At 50.4% G+C, this 18,866-nt stretch overlaps 8 protein-coding genes across 8 annotated transcripts; 3 read left to right on the top strand and 5 right to left on the bottom strand.

The window, feature by feature from the left end:
• Positions 1-713: 713 nt before the first annotated feature.
• N7473_009268 (Zn(II)2Cys6 transcription factor domain-containing protein) lies at positions 714-2,307 on the bottom strand (the record flags this gene model as incomplete). Its single annotated transcript, XM_057155207.1, has 2 exons — positions 714-2,075; positions 2,143-2,307. 2 exons carry the CDS (start codon positions 2,305-2,307, stop codon positions 714-716), a joined length of 1,527 nt encoding a protein of 508 aa, XP_057006337.1.
• A 610-nt stretch (positions 2,308-2,917) lies between these two features.
• Positions 2,918-7,029, top strand: N7473_009267 (ABC transporter ATP-binding protein; the record flags this gene model as incomplete). Its single annotated transcript, XM_057155206.1, has 6 exons — positions 2,918-3,127; positions 3,185-3,296; positions 3,369-4,504; positions 4,567-6,543; positions 6,605-6,720; positions 6,771-7,029. The coding sequence occupies 6 exons, from the start codon at positions 2,918-2,920 to the stop codon at positions 7,027-7,029; spliced, it is 3,810 nt and encodes a 1,269-aa protein (XP_057006336.1).
• A 165-nt stretch (positions 7,030-7,194) lies between these two features.
• N7473_009266 (DNA primase subunit PRI1) lies at positions 7,195-8,855 on the bottom strand (the record flags this gene model as incomplete). The annotated part of the gene is made up of 3 exons (XM_057155205.1): positions 7,195-8,329; positions 8,398-8,595; positions 8,662-8,855. 3 exons carry the CDS (start codon positions 8,853-8,855, stop codon positions 7,195-7,197), a joined length of 1,527 nt encoding a protein of 508 aa, XP_057006335.1.
• Positions 8,856-10,524: 1,669 nt separating this feature from the next.
• cspA (putative cell surface protein) lies at positions 10,525-11,499 on the top strand (the record flags this gene model as incomplete). The annotated part of the gene is made up of 2 exons (XM_057155204.1): positions 10,525-10,915; positions 10,973-11,499. 2 exons carry the CDS (start codon positions 10,525-10,527, stop codon positions 11,497-11,499), a joined length of 918 nt encoding a protein of 305 aa, XP_057006334.1.
• A 1,006-nt stretch (positions 11,500-12,505) lies between these two features.
• On the bottom strand, positions 12,506-12,796 carry N7473_009264 (uncharacterized protein; the record flags this gene model as incomplete). Its single annotated transcript, XM_057155203.1, has 1 exon — positions 12,506-12,796. One exon carries the CDS (start codon positions 12,794-12,796, stop codon positions 12,506-12,508), a length of 291 nt encoding a protein of 96 aa, XP_057006333.1.
• A 73-nt stretch (positions 12,797-12,869) lies between these two features.
• On the top strand, positions 12,870-13,262 carry N7473_009263 (uncharacterized protein; the record flags this gene model as incomplete). The annotated part of the gene is made up of 1 exon (XM_057155202.1): positions 12,870-13,262. The coding sequence occupies one exon, from the start codon at positions 12,870-12,872 to the stop codon at positions 13,260-13,262; it is 393 nt and encodes a 130-aa protein (XP_057006332.1).
• A 1,743-nt stretch (positions 13,263-15,005) lies between these two features.
• Positions 15,006-17,179, bottom strand: N7473_009262 (threonine synthase THR4). The gene is made up of 5 exons (XM_057155201.1): positions 17,053-17,179; positions 16,831-16,976; positions 16,215-16,755; positions 15,970-16,145; positions 15,006-15,916 (listed from the first exon to the last, which is right to left on the bottom strand). Exons 1-5 carry the CDS (start codon positions 17,092-17,094, stop codon positions 15,214-15,216), a joined length of 1,608 nt encoding a protein of 535 aa, XP_057006331.1. The 5' UTR covers positions 17,095-17,179; the 3' UTR covers positions 15,006-15,213.
• Positions 17,180-17,462: 283 nt separating this feature from the next.
• N7473_009261 (NAD(P)-dependent alcohol dehydrogenase) lies at positions 17,463-18,675 on the bottom strand (the record flags this gene model as incomplete). The annotated part of the gene is made up of 3 exons (XM_057155200.1): positions 17,463-17,753; positions 17,822-18,433; positions 18,499-18,675. The coding sequence occupies 3 exons, from the start codon at positions 18,673-18,675 to the stop codon at positions 17,463-17,465; spliced, it is 1,080 nt and encodes a 359-aa protein (XP_057006330.1).
• Between the last annotated feature and the right edge of the window lie 191 nt (positions 18,676-18,866).

The raw sequence follows: 18,866 nt of genomic DNA, 5'->3' as shown, positions 1-18,866 counted from the left end.
AGAGATGTGAACAGAGATGTGCATATCTTTTGATGAGGAGCACGTCTTCAAATGAATAATCAATATCAACAAAAAGTATAGTCGACTTTATATACCAGACGTAGCCCGAGGAAGCAAAAGAAGGATAGCTTCCTTGCGTTCAGGGGGACCCAAATGCGCCAAATGGGCCCGTTTCCTCTTTTTCGCGTGTATACCTCATGTATATCTTTAACACCTGAAGCCTAGCCTCCTGGGTAGCTCGCAGTTTTATATCGCTGCAAGAGATCATGTTGAATCTGCTATCTGGAGGGGCTATTTTTCTGGTCTAGGCTGGGACTTCCCATCTTAACTGCTCCTCTAAACTATGGAATTTCCATCCACTTGATCGTAGACAGGAATATATGTTTTATTGAAGATAACATCTGACTCAAACTTGAACTCCATGTAATAAAGCTCCTTTCCTTTGGGGTCGTGGTTCTGGTAGCTAATTGGATAGATACTTGTCACTCGTCTACTACTACTTCGAGAAGACAAGAAGCAGCAATAAAAAGTTGAGATAAATAAGCCGTGGAAAATTAGATAGATGGAATTTAATAAATCTGTAACGAAAAAGTAAAAGGGAAGATTGAAGAATTCATAGGGAAGGATATTTCATGCTGGAATGAAGACCAAGCGGCACTAGAAAAGCGAGTCCATCACATGCGTTTTCCAAATGATGGACTATTCCAAAGATCCTAGAACTGACCATGGATACACTCACCATCCAACCAATCTCTCACCCGATAGCAAGCCCACTGGTTATTCACCTCTAGTCTGGGAGACATAGACATCGACACCACAAACTGGTCCGGGACGGCAGGCTGCATGTTTTGGATGCCTTTGAAATGATGTTCGAACAGCATTGCTCGGCGCTGGCTCCACCAGCAAAGGCCCGGTGGCAGGAGACGATGAACCGCGTGAAAGAAGTGCAGCAGGAGGAACAAAGCTCTTCGGTCCTGTGAGGCTACAAGTGACCGGAAAGTATCGCAGAAGTGAATAGGATAGGAGAAGAGGTATCGAATGATGTCTCTGAGCTGGACTGCAGGCCCGCAGTCAAAACCTGAGTGGTTTGAAGCATTTTCTATGTCTGGCTTATCCTCAATACCAACCGATGAGGATAGAACGGCCAAAATCGGTGCTAGCCGGCCAGCAGACTCTGAAAACGCAGCGAGGGTCACCGAGTCGCCAGCCAGACCCTCTGGAGACAATTGTAGTGCGGAGGAATCAAACTCCCCTGTGATTGATACCCCATGAGAGTGGTATCCTCTCAGCAAATATGATTCCATTTGGTTTAAGATATCGAACTCCTGTTGTTGTCGTCGCACGGCCTGAACAATTTTGGTCCGAGGCCTTTCGAGTGCATACGGACGAAATGGGCTATCACTGCCTGCAGCAAGGGCGCCCGTTTTCCAGAACAGATATCGTAAACCAACCGAGAGGTTCAGCAGCGGATCTGCAGCAAAATCCACCCGGCTGGTAAGCTCGTGAGAAGCTTTTGGCGACTGTGATGAGGTAAAGGAACCCGCCATATGGTCCACGTCAGACCATGCATAGTGGTATAGCAGTAGCGATACGGCAATAAGCGCATCACCGGGAGTACTTGAGATGGGATGGGATAAGGCATCTTGATAACCGCGCAATGTCTTGGCTAGATATTTCTGAGCTGCATGGTGATATTGGTCCTGCCCAGGATCTGCGAGGAAAGATCGATGTGTGGCAGCAATCATAAGAATGGCATTGAGGAGATAATCCACGTGAAGGGACAAACGCAGCAAAGGCCCTCGCCATAGCTCTGAGCTGAAAACGAGGGTGGTAGCCGTGTGTGTGACGAAATGATGCATGAGTTCCATCTGCAAGCCATGATTTTCCGCCAGACATAGAACTTCTATTCTGGGCGCTGTCTGGATCGAGACATCTTTCCGTCTAAGAGCTCTTCTTTGTGTCACTGGCGGGGATGACGGAGGTGTGCTTGAGGCTCTAGGTAAAACTGCATTAGGCCGAGCGCAATGCTCTCCTCTCTTGGTACAATTATTACAAGCGGGGACTGCTTCATCGCACTAGAGCCAGATCAGCACTCAACTCAGCGAGCTTCGGAATGAAACAGGCAAAAAGGACAAGACTGACCTTGATTCGACGCTGTTTACAGGTCACACAGCCATTGCGAGACTTGGTGTGCCGACGTCGTAGCCGTGGGCCTTCACGCAACTGATTCAAAAGGTCTACCCGCTTCTGGTAGAGAGTGGTGGTGGGAATGTTGACGAATCGCTCACAGGAGAGATTTGAGGCCATCGGGAATGCTGGGGAAGACATCACTGTACCATACTCCTATGTAGGAGGCAAGGTAACCCAACTGTTAGACTTGAAATGGTATAACGTCAAGCCAGAGGTGCAGTTAGGCATCCGCAAATCTCTTGGATTATGCCAATCTCCGCATCAGACTAACAATATGGTTCAAACAAGCTAAGCAAAGTCAGCTAGCAAAGGTAACTACGAGTCGATTTGCTGACGAAGGACCTGATCTGGAAGTGAACCAATGAACAGGCTATACAGACGCCAAGGCTAAGCCTGTTAGGGAATACGAGGGTAAGCGAAGGAGTAAGAATCTCAAAACAGCGTACACTGCTCGCCTGTTGGGGAATACGAACGATAAGTTTTAAATTTATGCACTTCTGGAAAGGAATAATAGCTTCCGGAAGAATGGCCCTTGAAGAGACTCCTGAGACCAAGCCGTATGCCCAAAGGGGAGTACGAAATGGTGATAACTAGCTTGCCCAAGAGGCACTATATAAACACCAGCTAAATGAACGTCAATGGAACGTTGCAGAATCATCTCTTCAGCCATTGAGCTATATCCATCTTTATCAAATACAACAAGAGACAGGCGTCTGTTGACCGCACGATGGCTGACACGGCGATGAGCGAACAATCGGAAAGGACGCCGTGCTCGAACGAGGAGCGACAACGAATCGAATGCCAGACTCGCATGGAAACACAAGATCGGTTCGGATACTGGTCCCTCTATCGGTATGCTGGTTCAGTCGAGATTGCAGGAATGGTTCTTTGTACCATTTCTGCGATAGGCGCGGGCGTGGTGACGCCTCTCATGACGGTAGCTATGCCTGCATTGCCCCAACTATTGAATTCCAGCTGCGCTAAACAGAAATAGATTGTATTTGGCAATCTATCAAGTTCCTTTGTGGGGATGGAGAGCCAGTCATTTGAGTCGGCCGAATATCAGCATCTCCTCCGACGCTATACGCTATACTTTGTATACCTCGGTAGGCTGCGACCACCCTTGAATGCCTGCAGAGATTGAATGGAATAATAAACTTACCCCGGATTTGTACTAGGCATTGGCTCTCTGGCAACAGTAACTGCCAGTGTTTTTGGATTTGGCTACCTTGGCTTTCGTCTATCTTGTAAGATACGCAGAGCCTATTTCGCCAGCCTCCTCCGACAGAACATCGCCTTCTATGACCACACTGGCGCCGGTGAACTCGCTGCACGCATGACCGTGAACATCAACGCTATCCAGGACGGCCTATCCGAAAAGGTTGGCCTCACGATAACTGGTCTGGCAACATTTGTTACTGCCTTGATCATTGCCTTCGTGCGGTCCTGGCGACTCGCCTTGATCCTGCTCTCGGTCGTCGCCGCCATCATACTCACCATGGGAGGTGTCGGCAAAGTGATGAAGCGCTTCCAGGCCCAAGCGCTGGAGACGTCTTCGGCCGGTAGCACGATTGCACAGGAAGCCATGTCCTCGATGCGTATAATTAGTGCGCTGGGTGCCCAGTCTCACTTCGAGAAAAAGTTCACTTCAAGTATGGCTGCCAGTGACCAATTCGAGATAAAGTGGCGGGCGACGCTGGGAGTACTCATCGCCTTGATGATGTTCATAATGGTAACTCAGTATGCACTCGCATTCTGGAAGGGCTATCAGTTCCTCGAGAACGGCGAAACTACTATCTCCCGGCTCCTTACCACGATCATGGCCTCTATGATTGCCGGTGTCTCATTTGGCCATATTGCGCCACATATGGGCAGCTTTGGTGCCGCTGCGGAGGCCAGCAACAAGGTCTTCAGCCTGATCGATCGCGAGTCACCCATTGACCCGGGCTCGATGGAGGGTCAACAGCTGTCCCACATCGAGGGGACTATCACCTTCGAGGACGTTACACATTGGTATCCCGCTAATCTCGAGGGACCGGCAGTGTTGAACCGCTTCTCATTGAACATCCCGGCAGGCAAAACTACCGCCGTGATCGGGGCATCTGGATCAGGAAAGTCCACCTTAGTCGCACTCTTGATGCGATTCTACCTACCAGCCAAGGGCTCCATCCTGGTGGATGGGCATGATATAGAGCAGTTAAATGTGCGATGGTGGCGACAACAGGTTGCCCTTGTCAGCCAAGAGCCAGTGCTATTCAACGCCACGATTTTCGACAACATTGCATACGGTATGAAAGGTGCTGAACCCAAGAAAGTGCGCATGAAGCCCCAATACCCGGTTACTAATTGGGAGTCGAACACTGACATGCCATCTAGTTGGACCATGGATCACGACAGCAACAGGTGACCGAGGCTTCCATCGCAGCCAATGCCCATGATTTTATCTGCCGTCTTCCCCAAGGCTACGACACCATGGTTGGAGAGGGCGGCGCACTGCTGTCTGGCGGACAGAAGCAGCGAATCGCGATTGCGCGTGCTCTGGTATCCAACCCTCGCATCCTGCTTCTGGACGAGGCCACTGCAGCACTGGACAGTCTTTCAGAGCTGTCGGTGCAGTCTGCCTTAGACACTGCGTCTCACGGCCGTACAACCATCGTCATTGCCCATCGATTGTCCACCATCCAGAAGGCTGATAACATCGTCGTGATGGCGGCTGGGCAGATCGTTGAGCAAGGTTCACACGAGGAGTTACTCAGCCAGAGTGGCATGTACTTCTCCATGGTTCAGGCCCAGGGGTTGCAGGAAACCCGGGATCAAGAGCGCGCTGGATCAGATCGGGTGTCTGTCTCATTATCCGGGGTAAAGGATAATCTAGAGGTTGATGGATCACGATCGTCCGTTCACGAAATTCCGTCCAGCATTAACATGAACGAAGCTATCCATGACACCAACAATAATCAAGTCGGGGGACCTCAGGGCTTGCTGTCTTTCATTTGGAGTATGGGCATGCCGGAACTCTGTATCACCCTGGGTGGCTTTGTGAGCGCCGCATTCGCTGGCTGCGTGTACCCAGTCCTCGGCATCATGTTTGGAAACGTGGTATTTGCGTTGACGCCGACCAGTCGGGGCAGTAGTTCCTTATCGGTGAATTTTTGGGCTGGTATGCTTTTCATGCTTGGCATTCTGGCGCTTGTCTTCTACTTGGTTCAGGGTGTGGCATTCGCCATCACGGCCGCGCGGCTGATCCGTCGCAGTCGAAGTCGCGCCTTCGCCGCAGTGCTCCGACAAGATATTTCCTTCTTCGACAGGAATGAAGAGACATCGGGTGCATTGGTATCGTTCGTGACCACAGACATTCAGGCCATAGCAGGAATCAGCGGCGCGACGCAGGGCGCGGTCGTGAACTTCGTGTTCACTCTGATTGCATCGATCGTCATTGCCTGCTCGTTCGGCTGGAAACTCGCTATTGTTTGCATCTCGACCATGCCATTGCTTCTCTTCTGCGGATTTCTCCGGACATGGATTCTGACCCGGCTGGAACGTCGTACCCGTCAAAGTACCGCAGCATCAGCCCTCGCCTGCGAGGCTATCAACGCGATCCGGACGGTAGCCGCCCTAGCGCGAGAAGAGGCCTTGTCACAGTCATATGATGAAACCCTCGTTAGGCAAGGACCGAAATCTCTTCGTGATCTGCTGCAATCGTCCTTCCTATACGCGCTCTCACAATCGCTTTCGCTATTCGCCATGGGCTTGGCTTTCTGGTACGGCGGGACTTTGATCGCACATGGGGAGTATACGGTGAAACAATTCTTCATTTGCTTTGTATCCGTCATCTGGGGCTCGCAAGCAGCTGCAGGGATTTTCTCCTTTGCTAATGAAATTGGAAGTGCGCGACAGGCCACAGAGCGGCTGCAGGATCTGTTGTCTCGAACGCCATCTATCGACTCCTGGTCGCCGGTCGGGCTGCAAGATGATATCCATGGCGACATTCAGCTGCGCGACGTTTATTTCCGGTACCCAGGACGCCCAGAGCTGTCTATACTGCGAGGAGTGACCTTGAAGGCAAAGCGTGGCCAATTCGTTGCTGTAGTAGGTGCGAGCGGCAGTGGGAAGAGTTCGATATTTGCTCTTCTGGAGCGATTTTACGATCCAAACTCCGGATCTGTGGAAGTGGACGGCCGTCCAGGATCGCAGTATCATCTCCAACACTATCGCCGACAAATTGGCCTGGTTAGCCAAGAAACTGTGCTCTTTTCTGGGACCATCTGGGACAACATTGTGGCTGGACTGGACAATGTCCTCCGAGACGAGGTGATTCAGGCTTGTAAAGATGCAAAAATCTACGATTTCATTGTCAGTCATTGAAGATTGCGTGTTGTTGGTTGACTTGACCTGCTAACTTTATCCGCGCCAGATTTCTCTTTCAGAAGACTTCTCGACATTCGTTGGCACTAAGGGCTTCCTGCTTTCCGGTGGCCAGAGGCAACGACTTGCCATAGCTCGAGCACTGCTGCGACGGCCTAAAATCCTGTATGTAATCACCATGCCTTAAGGTGTTTGGTTGTACTCCCTACTCACAGATGCCATATCAGATTGCTAGACGAAGCAACTTCTGCATTGGACTCGGAAACGGAGCTTGCGGTGCAAGTGGCAATTAACCGCGCTGCTCATGGTCGTACAACAATTGCCATCGCGCATCGCCTCAGTACCATTCAACATGCGGACTGGATCTACGTCATGGATGCCGGACGAGTGGTGGAACAAGGTACCCATACGGACCTTATGAGGATCGGCGGAAGATATTGGCATCTAGCCCAGGCGACAGTCACGTCTTCGTAATATGTGATCGAATTATAATGATGAATTCAGGCTCATGCAGAAACACCAAAACGCCCAGTAATCTACCTATCCACCTCAAAAGTACACGGATGAGACGAGTCTCATTTGTTCAAAGGGCATTAGTTCATTAATCTCAATAATCCACCCCAAGAGAAGCGCTATCCTTTAGAACTCCATGGGATCAGCCTTGACTGGCGCAACAGTCTCTTCGCGCTCTCGCTTGACTGCACGCTCTTCCTTGAGAAGGTTTGCGATAAACGAGCGGAAGAACTCGATGTAGGGCTTGAGGCTGGTCTTCTCATAGTCTTGAAGCTTGCGAGTGCCCTTGATATCCGAGCCATTCACAGCACTACCCTCAACATCAGGCATTTCTGCATCTTGGGTTCCAACAGGATGTTTTGCATCGTATGCATCGATTTCCCCTAGTAGTTCCATGACGGTAGGAACGGAGAGTGGATCAAACTCGTCTGCCTTGCGGGGATCGATAGGCACACAGATTCGTCCCGTACCAGGGTGAATGACGAATGGACTCTTCAACAAATGGATCATCTTCTTGCTGACTTCAGCATCGAGGCGCGGGTAAGTATATTCGAGAACGATGTCTTGCTTTGCATCTCGCAAAGTGGTGGTATTCAATGTGCTGCTCTTGCCAGTCTTGGCGAGCGCATCAATATCGGCCCACTTACTAGTACTGGGGCGATCAGGAGACGAATCCCACTTTCGCTTCAGAGCCTCATTCAATGACTTGTCTGGGAGCAATCCCAAAAGCTTCTCCGCTTGCTCGGAGCTGGCGAATGTGTCTTGGTCTACGAGGGTAGTCTGGGCGAAATAATTCTTCAGAATATCCAGACTTCGGTTGACGTGGGGGTGGAGGGGCCGCTTGATGTTGACTCGCTTGCCGCTTTGCGAACCGCCACGCAGAATCTCAAGGTATCCAGCAATCGCCCTTCTCCTGTCATCTGGCAAGTTGCGCGCACGAGGATCGCAAACCCACGCGTGAGCACCACGACGACCAGAGTACACCCATAGAATATGCTCAAACCCAAAGTCTTCTCGCAGAGCGCTATCGATGACCTTGATGGCCATTGTCACGAATGCCCAGCACTTGTGGCAGATATTGGCTTTCTGACAACATGTTCGAATGTCGTCGTAATCTGTCATATCGATATCGAAGACCAGCTCTTTCGATACTGGTTTCATCTGGCCGCCTCGGAGCGTCTTGCGATCGCGGGGGTTGGTGCTATACACAGGCCCGATTTCGAATCGCGAGGGGTTCATCTTCAAGATGTCCTTTCGAAATCTAAAGTGCTTCAAGTCAGTCCAAATTCTCGTTGCTTCGAGGATCTGAGTGCAGGCGAATGTTCTCACAAATCTGCGGTCGGGTAGGACTGGTATCGAAGGTATGCGTCGTTTTGCAGGGTCAGGGCAAACTCGCGGTTGCTAAAGTCTTTCGTGGGAACGACTCCATGGTTGAGCCATTGGAACAAGTATCGGAATGGGAACAGACGTTGGTAAAATGCGAGCATGACTTCGGTGTCGACGCCGGAAGGTCCTGGGGCAGCGGCGCTGTTGTGTCGTTTCTACTCAGCATTATAGATCTACAAGTCTTGGAGGGAATTGCATGCAGCATACCTTGCTGGAGCTGGAGCTGGAGAAGACTCCATCTTCACATCCTGAGCACTGGAAGCTGGGAACTCCTCGTCGTCATCGTCGTTGAACATGTCCTCCAACTTGACCCCACCAGTCTCGGTCGCATTCTCCACGGGAGCATCTGGGAGCTCTTCATCCTCTCGGCTAGGCGAAGCAGGCGACACTGAGTGCGGCATGGTGGGCAATGGGTCTTTGAGAATCGCAATAAAGCAACGAGGGAGGATCCCGAACGGGTAAGGAGGAACGCGTCTTCACGCGTCGCGCCCTAAACCCTACACGCTACATCACGTGATCAATGCCATCTTCCCCGATTCAGACGAGTCTCTCGAGTTTACTACCTCGACGACGTTCACCTCAAAAGTGCCTCTGAAAGCCTATAGGATAAAAGTACTTGGCGACATCTATGGACAATTGCCATGCACCTCTTCACTCGCTAAAGGAAACTGTCTCCATGTTCCTGGACCTGCAGATTTTTCCCTTGCCGTTTGCGGCCTTAGTCGCAGTGGTTCCTGTGCCCTGCAGAGATCCTTGGATGACAACATGACTTACCACTCGAGGGAAAAGCTAACAGCTCAGGAACAATCCTACCCACCAACTTTGCTTGGAAAGCTTTGAAGATCTATCGAGAATGGTTGGTAGTGGAGCACAGGCTTCCCTGTTACTGACAAGTCCACCTTCAAGTCTTGTGTGGAGACACTACCTGATCCGGCATCCAGAGCTCGAACTCACTGTCATGGACAGCCAACCAATTGCTCGAAGTCCGTCAAGTAGTGATGTCTTAAACAAATGCACCGAATCTTCACTGTTCGATCGGCGATGGCCATCGCCGCGGAAACTACTCAGCCATCCCATCCCGCTTACATTCCTCTCATCGGCTGTCACCAATAGAGAGAGATTGTCCGCACTCGACCGTTATGATCTACATTCCTCAATACTGGAGGAAGCACTCTGATTACAGTAGCATCTGAAGTGTCTAGCTGTTTCTGATCGCCAAGCCACAGCCTTTGTCGCATGCCTCTGCAGCTCGAGGAACATACAGCCGAAGCTCATGCCTCGTCATGATTGGCGTGCAATCTGTTTTCGCTTTCACCTGCGGATGATCGTCTTCATCGATGTGGGGCTTTGTGTCTAAAAGATTTGAAGGTTACTGTTCTGGTAGCTTTGAAACCGATTTCCGGATTCGGTCACCTTGACTTTTTTTTTTCCTGGTGTTCTCTTTGGACTAGCTTGATCGGTCCAGAATAATCAGCTAATGTATCTAGGAACTTCACAGCGATTTTTCCTTCTCTCAGGATGCTAGATTCTATCTCGCCGGCATCTCCATCCTATTTGCTTGATCAGGCATTATGATCTGCCTCAACGGTCTCGTGCGAAACAATTCTTACAAATACATGAATCCAATGCTTGCCATCGCATCTCCTGAAGCTCATCGCCGGATGAGGATTTGCAAGTGGATCCCCATCGACTTTTTCACAGTAATGGTACTACAAGATGTCACGTTTGCATCGTATACCACCTTATGGATGTATCATGATCCATAATTTTCCCACTATGTGCGCCCAACAGCTTCCTTGCTGTCTGAGATTCCACCTTCCCATTACCTGCATTCAGGTAAGGACAGCGAGTGGTGGATCCAGGTCAACCTTTACATCTCCTGGACACTACCATGGCAGCGCCATGTCCGTCATGACTTACATGATCTCTCTGCTTTGGAAAGGACATATAAACTTCAATCTCGCTGCCCTATCATCACAATTCTTTCCTCATCCTTCTTCAGTATCTTCACTCGTTTGAATTTCCCAAGTTTCTCGCTATCAAGCACAAAAAAACTTTCTATTTCTCAAAATGGTCAACGCTCTGACTATCCTGGCTCTTGCCAGCCCTGCCTTCGCCGGTGTGATGCAGGCTCGTGGTGCTGACTACATCCACCCCTCCTCTGCTGTCGGTGAATGGGTCCCCGTCGAGGGCGGCCACTCTTCGTGGTCTACTCCTTGCACCACTTCGACCACCGCGACCTCGACTCACTCGACTCACTCGACTCACTCGACCAGCACCAAGCCCACTACCACCCCGTGCACCACGTCGACTACTACTCACTCGACTAGCACCAAGCACACCACCACCCCGTGCACCACGTCGACTACTGCTCACTCGACCAGCACCAAGCCTTCTCACACTCCCGTGAAGCCTGGCCCTACCACCAAGACTATCACCATTGTGACTACGACCTGCCCTGGTAAGCTCCAACGGAAACCCTATCTATCAATTGAACACCCTTATTGACTAATTCCAGTCACCTCGTCCACTGTCACTGAGGGTACCTCCACCTTCACTATCCCGGTTACCCGCACCAGCACCATCACCCTGACCAAGACCACTGTCTGCACTCTGTGTGAGGAGAAGCCCGTCACCTTCCTCAACTCCACTGTCCCTGTTACCAAGCCTACCTCTGTCCCTGTCGTGCCCCCCGCTGAGTCCAGCGTCCCGGCCAAGCAGCCCTCTGCTCAGCCCTCTGCCCAGCCCTCTGCTCAGCCCTCTGCCCAGCCCCCTGCCCAGCCCTCTGCCCAGCCCTCTGCCAATCCTGCCAGTCCTGCCGAGTCTGCCAAGCCTGCCGAGTCCGCTAAGCCTGCCGAGTCTGCTAAGCCTGCCGAGTCTGCTAAGCCTGCCGAGTCTGCTAAGCCTGCCGAGTCCGCTGCTCAGCCCCCCACTTCTCAGCCCCAGGCCAGCTCTTCCAGCGTGCCCTTCACTGGTGCCGCCTCCAACGTCAAGCCCGCTGCCGGTCTCCTGGCCGGTATTGTCGGCATGATGGCTCTTCTGTAAATCCACAGTTGGGTATTATGGACGTTGCATTCACTATGATATCTTTCTGGTGAATCGACTCCCTCCCCGTTTCTGAGTTTCTCCTCGATCTTCGTGGTGCGGATCAGAGAAATCTACAGATTCGGGAAACAGTTTCTTTGTGCTTTCTTGGTCATAAGTGCAGTCGATTATAGGCCCGCTTGGCTATTCCCTCACTGGACAGGGCAAGGGGATGAGAGAGTTGCTTGGTCATTTCGAGACTTTGATTTTTTTTTCACTTATATTAGGCCGATATCTATAGTTAATAATAGTAATACATAGCTTTTGCTTGGGATTTTTATTTTCTTCATAATATATGAATTTTATCATCTTCATTACAGAAAAGTTTCAGTCAGTCACCCCAGTGTAAGTAAACGACAGACTACTGTCCATTTAGTTGCTTACCAGAACCATTGCACTGCAGGGATTTCGTTCCGTGAGGTTCAAGTCAGTTTGAGTTAGTTAAGATCTCCAATGAAACACATGTTCTCGTCTGGAATTAAGTGAACCGAAGTTTGATGGTTTGAAGTGACAGTTCAAGAATCTGAGGCTAGACCAGAAGAAAGGCCCATCCAGATAATGTTCAACTCCCTGTTATTCGAAAGGTCTTTTAGAGGTCTTCCGAATCGTCTTTCTTGATGGCTCAGTACCATGTATCTTTCCACTCGTGATTGCTAAGATGATTTTGAACAGTTTATCAGGTTTTTAAACTTACGGAGCTAGTACGAGGCAATATCAACCTAGATACCGGGCAAGCTGATGCACGCATCGACAGTTGGAAGGTGATATAGCTGGGTGTGTTGGCTGCATAATATTTGTATAATTTCTACATTTAGCTTGTCTGCTGTCTATTTTTTTTTTAGCTTGAAGTATTGGCAATTCATGGAAATTGATCGATTGATTGGAATGCACCAGTTCGCTCGCTCATCCTCATGATATAGATCTCAGCTCAGATGGCATCAGCCTCAGCTGCATCCTTAGTAAATGCTCATTCACTCATTTTGAGGGGCTTTGTGGCAGTCTCCTGGAGAAAGATACTCATTTCGAGAATCTTGGAGCGCTCGGTCTGATGGTATAATAGAGGACCATTTCCGCCGAGCAAGACATCGTCCCCACCAGTTTGGGCCACTTTAGGGCCCCGGCATCTATTGACATTCTGGACGACATCGTCGAGGACGTCGGAGAGACGATTGAGAGGCTTTTGTTCGGAGCCATGGCTATTTTGCGACATCCATTCGCCCTTCGAGTCAGTAAACGCAAGGGGTGCTGTTGGCACCATGGTTTCTTCTGCGGCAGACGGTGCTGGCTGTAGTAACTTTTAAGAACGAAAATCGGTGACCCTAGCCCCCATGATGGCAATTGGCGCAATCTCGCACCCTATTGTGGACACCTGGGACCACAACGCAAGCGTTATAAATTCCATGGCCCAGAAACATCTGGTCGGTTGCAAGAGACACGCCAACAGCCTGGGCATGCAGGGCTTCGAGGTTCGCCTTTTTGTAACCAATCAAGCTATTGAAACCATCCTCAGTATATCGTTCTGGGCGCTTTCTCAGGATAGGCTCTCTTTTGAGCCCAAACCTGTGAAGCTGGTTCAACAGCGAGCCGGGGGTCCTCGCGTCCCTCTTTCCGCATATCCAGATGTGACCTTTGACATTTTGCGCCTAGACAGAAGGCCCACGCTTCATGCCTTCTGGGCCGACCAAGGGTTCATTGGGATCCACTATGTCATCAGTCTGTTCTAAAGGAGAAAAGGACCGGGAGTTCTTTCCGACGACACCACTAAGCAGCAGTTAGCCCAGTCAAAAACGTTGGCTTCATTTGATAAACATGCTTCACTCTGGAGTGATTGGGTCAGACATACCTTATATAGACGTGATTTCCTCAGATATAGAGAGGTGACTGTAAGGTCTAAGCTCCGTGGCCTCTTGGGTTGAGCTGATGGGTCGCAACTCGTGGTATGATACACGAGAAGAAAGTGCGAGGATATGGGGGATGGCGAGGGAAATATAGTATATCAGGGGTTGAAAGGTGAGGTGAAAGAAAGAGTGATGAGCGACGACCAGGGGGATCTTTTTCACCGAGCTGACACCAGAGACAGTTAGGTTAGCTTCACCTTGAGCTTGAGCCATATATTGGGTTATGAGAACAAGCTTGCGAGCGTCTTACTGCGTGGAACCAGTGTCCATGGTGGAAGCTGGACTTCATTGGGATGAGATGGACAAGGTATAGAAAGAAATTGAAAGAAGAGAAAAAGAAATCACTGAAGTTGATGTAGAAATTATGAATAGGCGTGTATTGAAAATCAATTCAAAAGCAATGGAACAACGCTCGAAGACATTACTGCCGGCGAGGAACCATCGGTCATTCAAGCAAGTGGAATCCAGAATATAGCAATCGAGAACTCTTCGATCTAATGATACAAATTTCCACTGAAGCAAGAAATACGAAGTCCATGACCACGGTGGAGTTGTCTGATCATGACAGCGAAAGAGCAACAATTCTGGAAGGAAGCCAAAGCAAGAAGCAAAGAGAAGCTTTGATTAGGGGGTAGGTGTCGGGATTTCGCTCCCGGTGTTGGCCATTGTCGGTCACGATGAGCCATCTGCGGGGGTGAAGGGCTTGGGTGTGCTCCACGGGAGCAAAGCGGTTTGCGAATAGGCAGCATGAGTCCAGGACAGGTAGACTATCACCCGTTATGAGGCTCAGGCCATGCCGGTAACCAGCGGGGTACGGAAACACTAAACTATGATCATCAAAGTTTTGAGAACTATACTTTTCTATGAATTCGTTGATCTTTCCTTTCATGTGTTCGTCTGTGATCCTTAAAATCCCTCGGTCTGATTATCCTCGGCATATGTATGTCGACTCTTTATTGCTGCTTTCTGTCTTCCTGGAGTAGGAGTCCATACTTTCAGGAAGGCAACGCCAAAACCATCATATCGATGGAACGGAATCTTAACAGAATATTTAAGGGAGTGGGCTCTTCCTGTTCCTCTGTGTGAGACAGTAGTAAATCTTTTCGGGATTCAAACGACTAGTTTAAAACGATTAAACTTTCGTTGGGCTTAACCAAGTCGAAAGGACACTTCATTATCCCAGGGCATAGTTCCATGAAGTCGTGGAGGAAAATGTCAATTTCTTTCATCCATCTAGCTGACAATTTACTGGGATAACTCGGACTCTCCTAGAGGAGGGGCTTTCTTTGATAATGTCAAAGAAAGGTAAGTGCCTTCTCGACTCGCAGCCCAAGGTGAAAGAAACTAAACCACCAGTCGCAAGACCAGGAATCATCTTGCTGCTAAATAAAAAGGTCAGCACTGTCCGTTCTTCTCTGCCCCTTCTTCCGGGGTTGAGTTTGCCTTTTTATGTGAGGTTGTTTGTAGATTGAGTTGGACTCGAAAGGGATGGGATGGGGATTTGGATGGCTTCGAGTTTCTGTTTCTTTTAATGGTTGTTTGGGGCTAGACTGCAAATGATCGGGTTGACTCAATTTCAATATTATTATTTCGTTCGTTTTGAGATCGAATCGATTCTCACATTTCGGAAACCATAAACATCATGAATATTGTGAATCGCATCTCCTCCAGAGCCATAAAAGAACTAGGTATGTGAAAAGCCTTTTTTTCCTTTCCTTCACAAGCATATAAAAGCCAAATGAGTCTATATCAACATAAAATCCAAAGAATAAATTATCTAACGCAGACCCTCAAGCTCCTGCTCAACCTCAGCCTTAACAATCTCCCGCACACCCTCCCAACCAGCACCAGCCGGCACGGCCGTGACACGGCGCTCGCGCTGCTCAAGACCAACAAACTCCTCAGGAAGCACCTCGCTGAAGCTGTAACCATCTTCATTGCTCAGGCCCAAGTCGACTGCGCTAGCGAACTTGGCGGGGTGAGCGGTGGACAGCGAGATGTGGCTATCACCGGGGTTACGCTGGATAGAGCGTCGCGAGGCAGCAACACCAACGGCGGTGTGGGGGTCGAGAATGTAGCCTCCAGTCTTGGAGCTCTTGGGGCTGCCTGCGGGGAGATCGGTGGGGAAGCAGGTCTTGTAGGTGTCGCGGATAGTTGAGATGGTCTCTTCGTTGCTGACACGCTCACTCTCGAACTCGGCCTTGGCGGCCTCGATGACGGCGGCGGGCACCTGGAAGCCGCCCTCGGTCTTGAGCTGGTTCAACCAGCTGCTGACGCTCTCGCAGGCGTGTTGGCGGCGCTCCTCGGCGGTGCTGGCCTTGTCGGTCTGGAAGGCGAAGAACCAGAGAAGACGCTCGAAGTTGCTGCTGACTAGAATGTCCATAGCAGGGCTGTGGGTCTCCTTGACGCTGGCGTCTGTGACTGCGTCGAGGGGCTTCTTGGTGTAGTGGCCGTCGGTACGGAAGAAACGGTCGAGAATGCTATTTCGAAAGTTAGTGACTATATTCGAGGGCAAGTCAAGGGAATAACTTACTCATTCTCGTTCGTCGCCACAACGAGCTTAGCGACGGGGAGACCCATCTGCTTGGCGAACCATCCGGCCAAGATATCACCAAAGTTTCCGGAGGGCACAACCATGCGGACCTTGGAGCCCTGAACGTAGTGTGGAGACTTGGTAAGGGAGAGATATGAGTAGAAGTAGTAGGTGATCTATTGTACAAACAATCAGTATACTTGGATCAAACTTGCTCAACTTGAGATCAAAGATGAAGAACTTACCTGTGCCAGAATTCTAGCCCAGTTGATCGAGTTAATAGCGCCAATGTTGTGGGTCTTGTTAATATCAGGATCGGCGAACAAAGCCTTAACAATATCCTGGCAGTCGTCGAAGGATCCCTCGACAGTGAGGTTGTGCACATTGGCATCAAGCACACTAGTCATCTGAGCCTCCTGGATAGGGCTGACCTTGCCCTTGGGGAAAAGGATGAACACGGAGACATCCTTCTTACCACGCAGACCATAGATAGCAGCGGAACCAGTATCACCCGAGGTGGCCCCGACGATCGTTAAGTGGTGACGGTCCTTGCCAGTCTTGCCCTTGTTCTTGCGCACAAGGAAGTATTCGAAGAAGTTACCCAAACTTTGGAGAGCAACGTCCTTGAAGGCGAAAGTTGGGCCGTGGAAGAGCTCGAGCAGGTACAGGTTCTCCTTGGGGTCCAATGCGGCGACCGGAGTGCGCTCGGGGTGGCGGAATGTAGAGTAGGACTTGTCGATGATGGTCTTGAGGTCCTCGGAGGGGATTTCAGAGGGAGAGATATACCTGAAATAACAATGTAATCAGCAATGATTCCCACGGGTAAGATAAGAAGTGCTCCATCAACATAAATCAACATACAGGGACATAATACGGTGCGCCAATTCGGCGAAGGACAAGTCCCGCCATTCAGACTCCCACGAAGAAGGCAAAGATGGGATCTCCTCAGGAATGAAAAGACCACCATCAGAGGCAAGACCCTTCATGACAACATCCTCAAAGGAACGCTAAATACTCCCATATTAGCCATGTACATCGGTAGCGGAAAGTGTTGTCCGGCGGGGCGGCCAGATGGGTACATACACCAGACTCGCTACCGCGAGTGCTGAGATAACGCTGGGACATGATGGCGTTTGCGACCGAGCCAATTGACCAGATCAACAATGGAAAAGGGTGGTTGTAATGGGGAGGGAGAGAAAGAGATCGCGCGATGAATCACAGCGGGGCCCGTGAATCATTTCAACTTTTGATTATATTCGCCGCGGGGGAGGCGCGCTATTCCTGATCGGGACTGGTGCCTCCGAAAGCGGCCTCACGTGGGTGGCATCGATTGGCCCTTGCGCGACTGGCTTCAATGGGGTTTTTATCTTGCATCAACAGAGGATCGGGATGGAGTAATCAAGTTTTGCTTTTGATTCTAATCTCTATTTCTATGATCTTAATACTCTATACATTCATTTCATCAATCATCATCCTCATCCTTGTCCGGGACTTTACTCGTTAACAAGCACGTAGCGGTAGCGCGCTTTGCCGTCCTCCATATCCACAATCGCCTTGTTAGCGTGCTTCATGGGGATCTCCTCGATCCAGGGCTGGACCTTCTTCTCAACGACCAGCTCAAACATCTCACGGATTTCGTTGGGGCTGCCAACCAGCGAGCTCTCAACCTTTAGGCGGCGCATCAAATTGCGCACAGGAGCGTAGAGAGTGCCGTCCTCGGGCAGGCCAACCTGCACCAGACTGCCATTGGTGCGGAGAAGGCCCAGGTAATCCGTCATGGGCATCTAAAGTACGACGCAGATATCAGTGTAAGGCCTTTATAATAACTCATCCCCCGGAGGTGTGCTCTTACCTTGGTGGAAGAAACAGTGCAGACAATCAGATCCAAAGACCGGGCATGTTTCTTCGCCCAGTCCGGCTCATCGTCGGTAGCAATGTACAGATCCGCACCCATCTTGATCGCATCCTCGCTCTTAGCAGTCTTGCGAGAAATGGCCACGACCTTGTCAGCGCCCATAGCCTTGGCAAAAAGCACACCAAAGTGGCCAAGACCACCAACACCAATGATACCAACACGCTTTCCAGGACCACAGCCATTGTGCTTCAGCGGGCTGTACAGCGTCACACCACCACACAGCATAGGCGCAGCCGCCGCCGAGGAAATCCCATCAGGAATCTTAATAGCAAAGTGTCCAGGAACACGGTTGTACGTCGCATAGCCACCATAGGACTTATCACCATTCTGGTGAGTGCTGTTGTAGGTACCAGTGAACTTCTTCGAGCAGTACTGCTCCAAGCCCATAGCACACTCCTCACAGTCCCCCTGGCGGCCCTGGCAAGAGTCACTCTGAGCACCGACACCAACACGATCACCAACCTTGATACCGCTGGTCACCTTAGATCCGACACGAACAGCTGTGCCAACAAGCTCATGGCCAACACAAACTGGATACAGACTAGGTCTCTGTGGAGCAAAAGTTAGAAGCGCCACGCAGAAAAAGCAAATAGATCTGATTATGCATGACTTACCCAGCCACTGCGCAGAGTGTGCAGGTCCGAACCACAGATACCACAGTGAGTAATCTTGATATCGACATCGGTCTCTTCCCACTTCTTGGGCTCGAATTCTTGCCAGACCATGTTGCCCTCGGCGGCGCTGGGGTCGAGACCCATCCAGCCCTCGAATTTGTAGTCGGTTTGAGCCATGGTGTATGTATGTGTAGAGAAGTATGTAAGATGTATACTTCCGATGTGGAAGGAAATCCCTGGCACCTGTCGGGGGCCCCTCCATTTATATCATTCTCAAGAGCCCTGGAGGGTCCAGGAACAAGCAGCGGGACCGACCCAGAGTTTCACTCGCTCTGGTCATTCTGGTTGGAGACTCTGGAAAATTCGGC

This window comes from Penicillium subrubescens, assembly GCF_028828155.1.
Source record: "Penicillium subrubescens strain IBT 31985 chromosome Unknown utg000006l_segment0_segment0, whole genome shotgun sequence".
Lineage (NCBI taxonomy): Eukaryota > Fungi > Ascomycota > Eurotiomycetes > Eurotiales > Aspergillaceae > Penicillium > Penicillium subrubescens.
Note: the sequence above shows the minus strand (reverse complement) of the source record. Positions and strands in the feature narration are given on the sequence as shown.

Coding starts and splice junctions, on each gene's coding strand:
- N7473_009262 (XM_057155201.1), bottom strand. CDS start 17,094: ATGTCCCAGCGTTATCTCAGCACTCGCGGTAGCGAGTCTGGT. Junction 16,756..16,830: donor GCGCACCGTATTATGTCCCT/GTATGTTGATTT, acceptor TTGTTATTTCAG/GTATATCTCTCCCTCTGAAA. Junction 15,917..15,969: donor GTGGCGACGAACGAGAATGA/GTAAGTTATTCC, acceptor CTTTCGAAATAG/CATTCTCGACCGTTTCTTCC.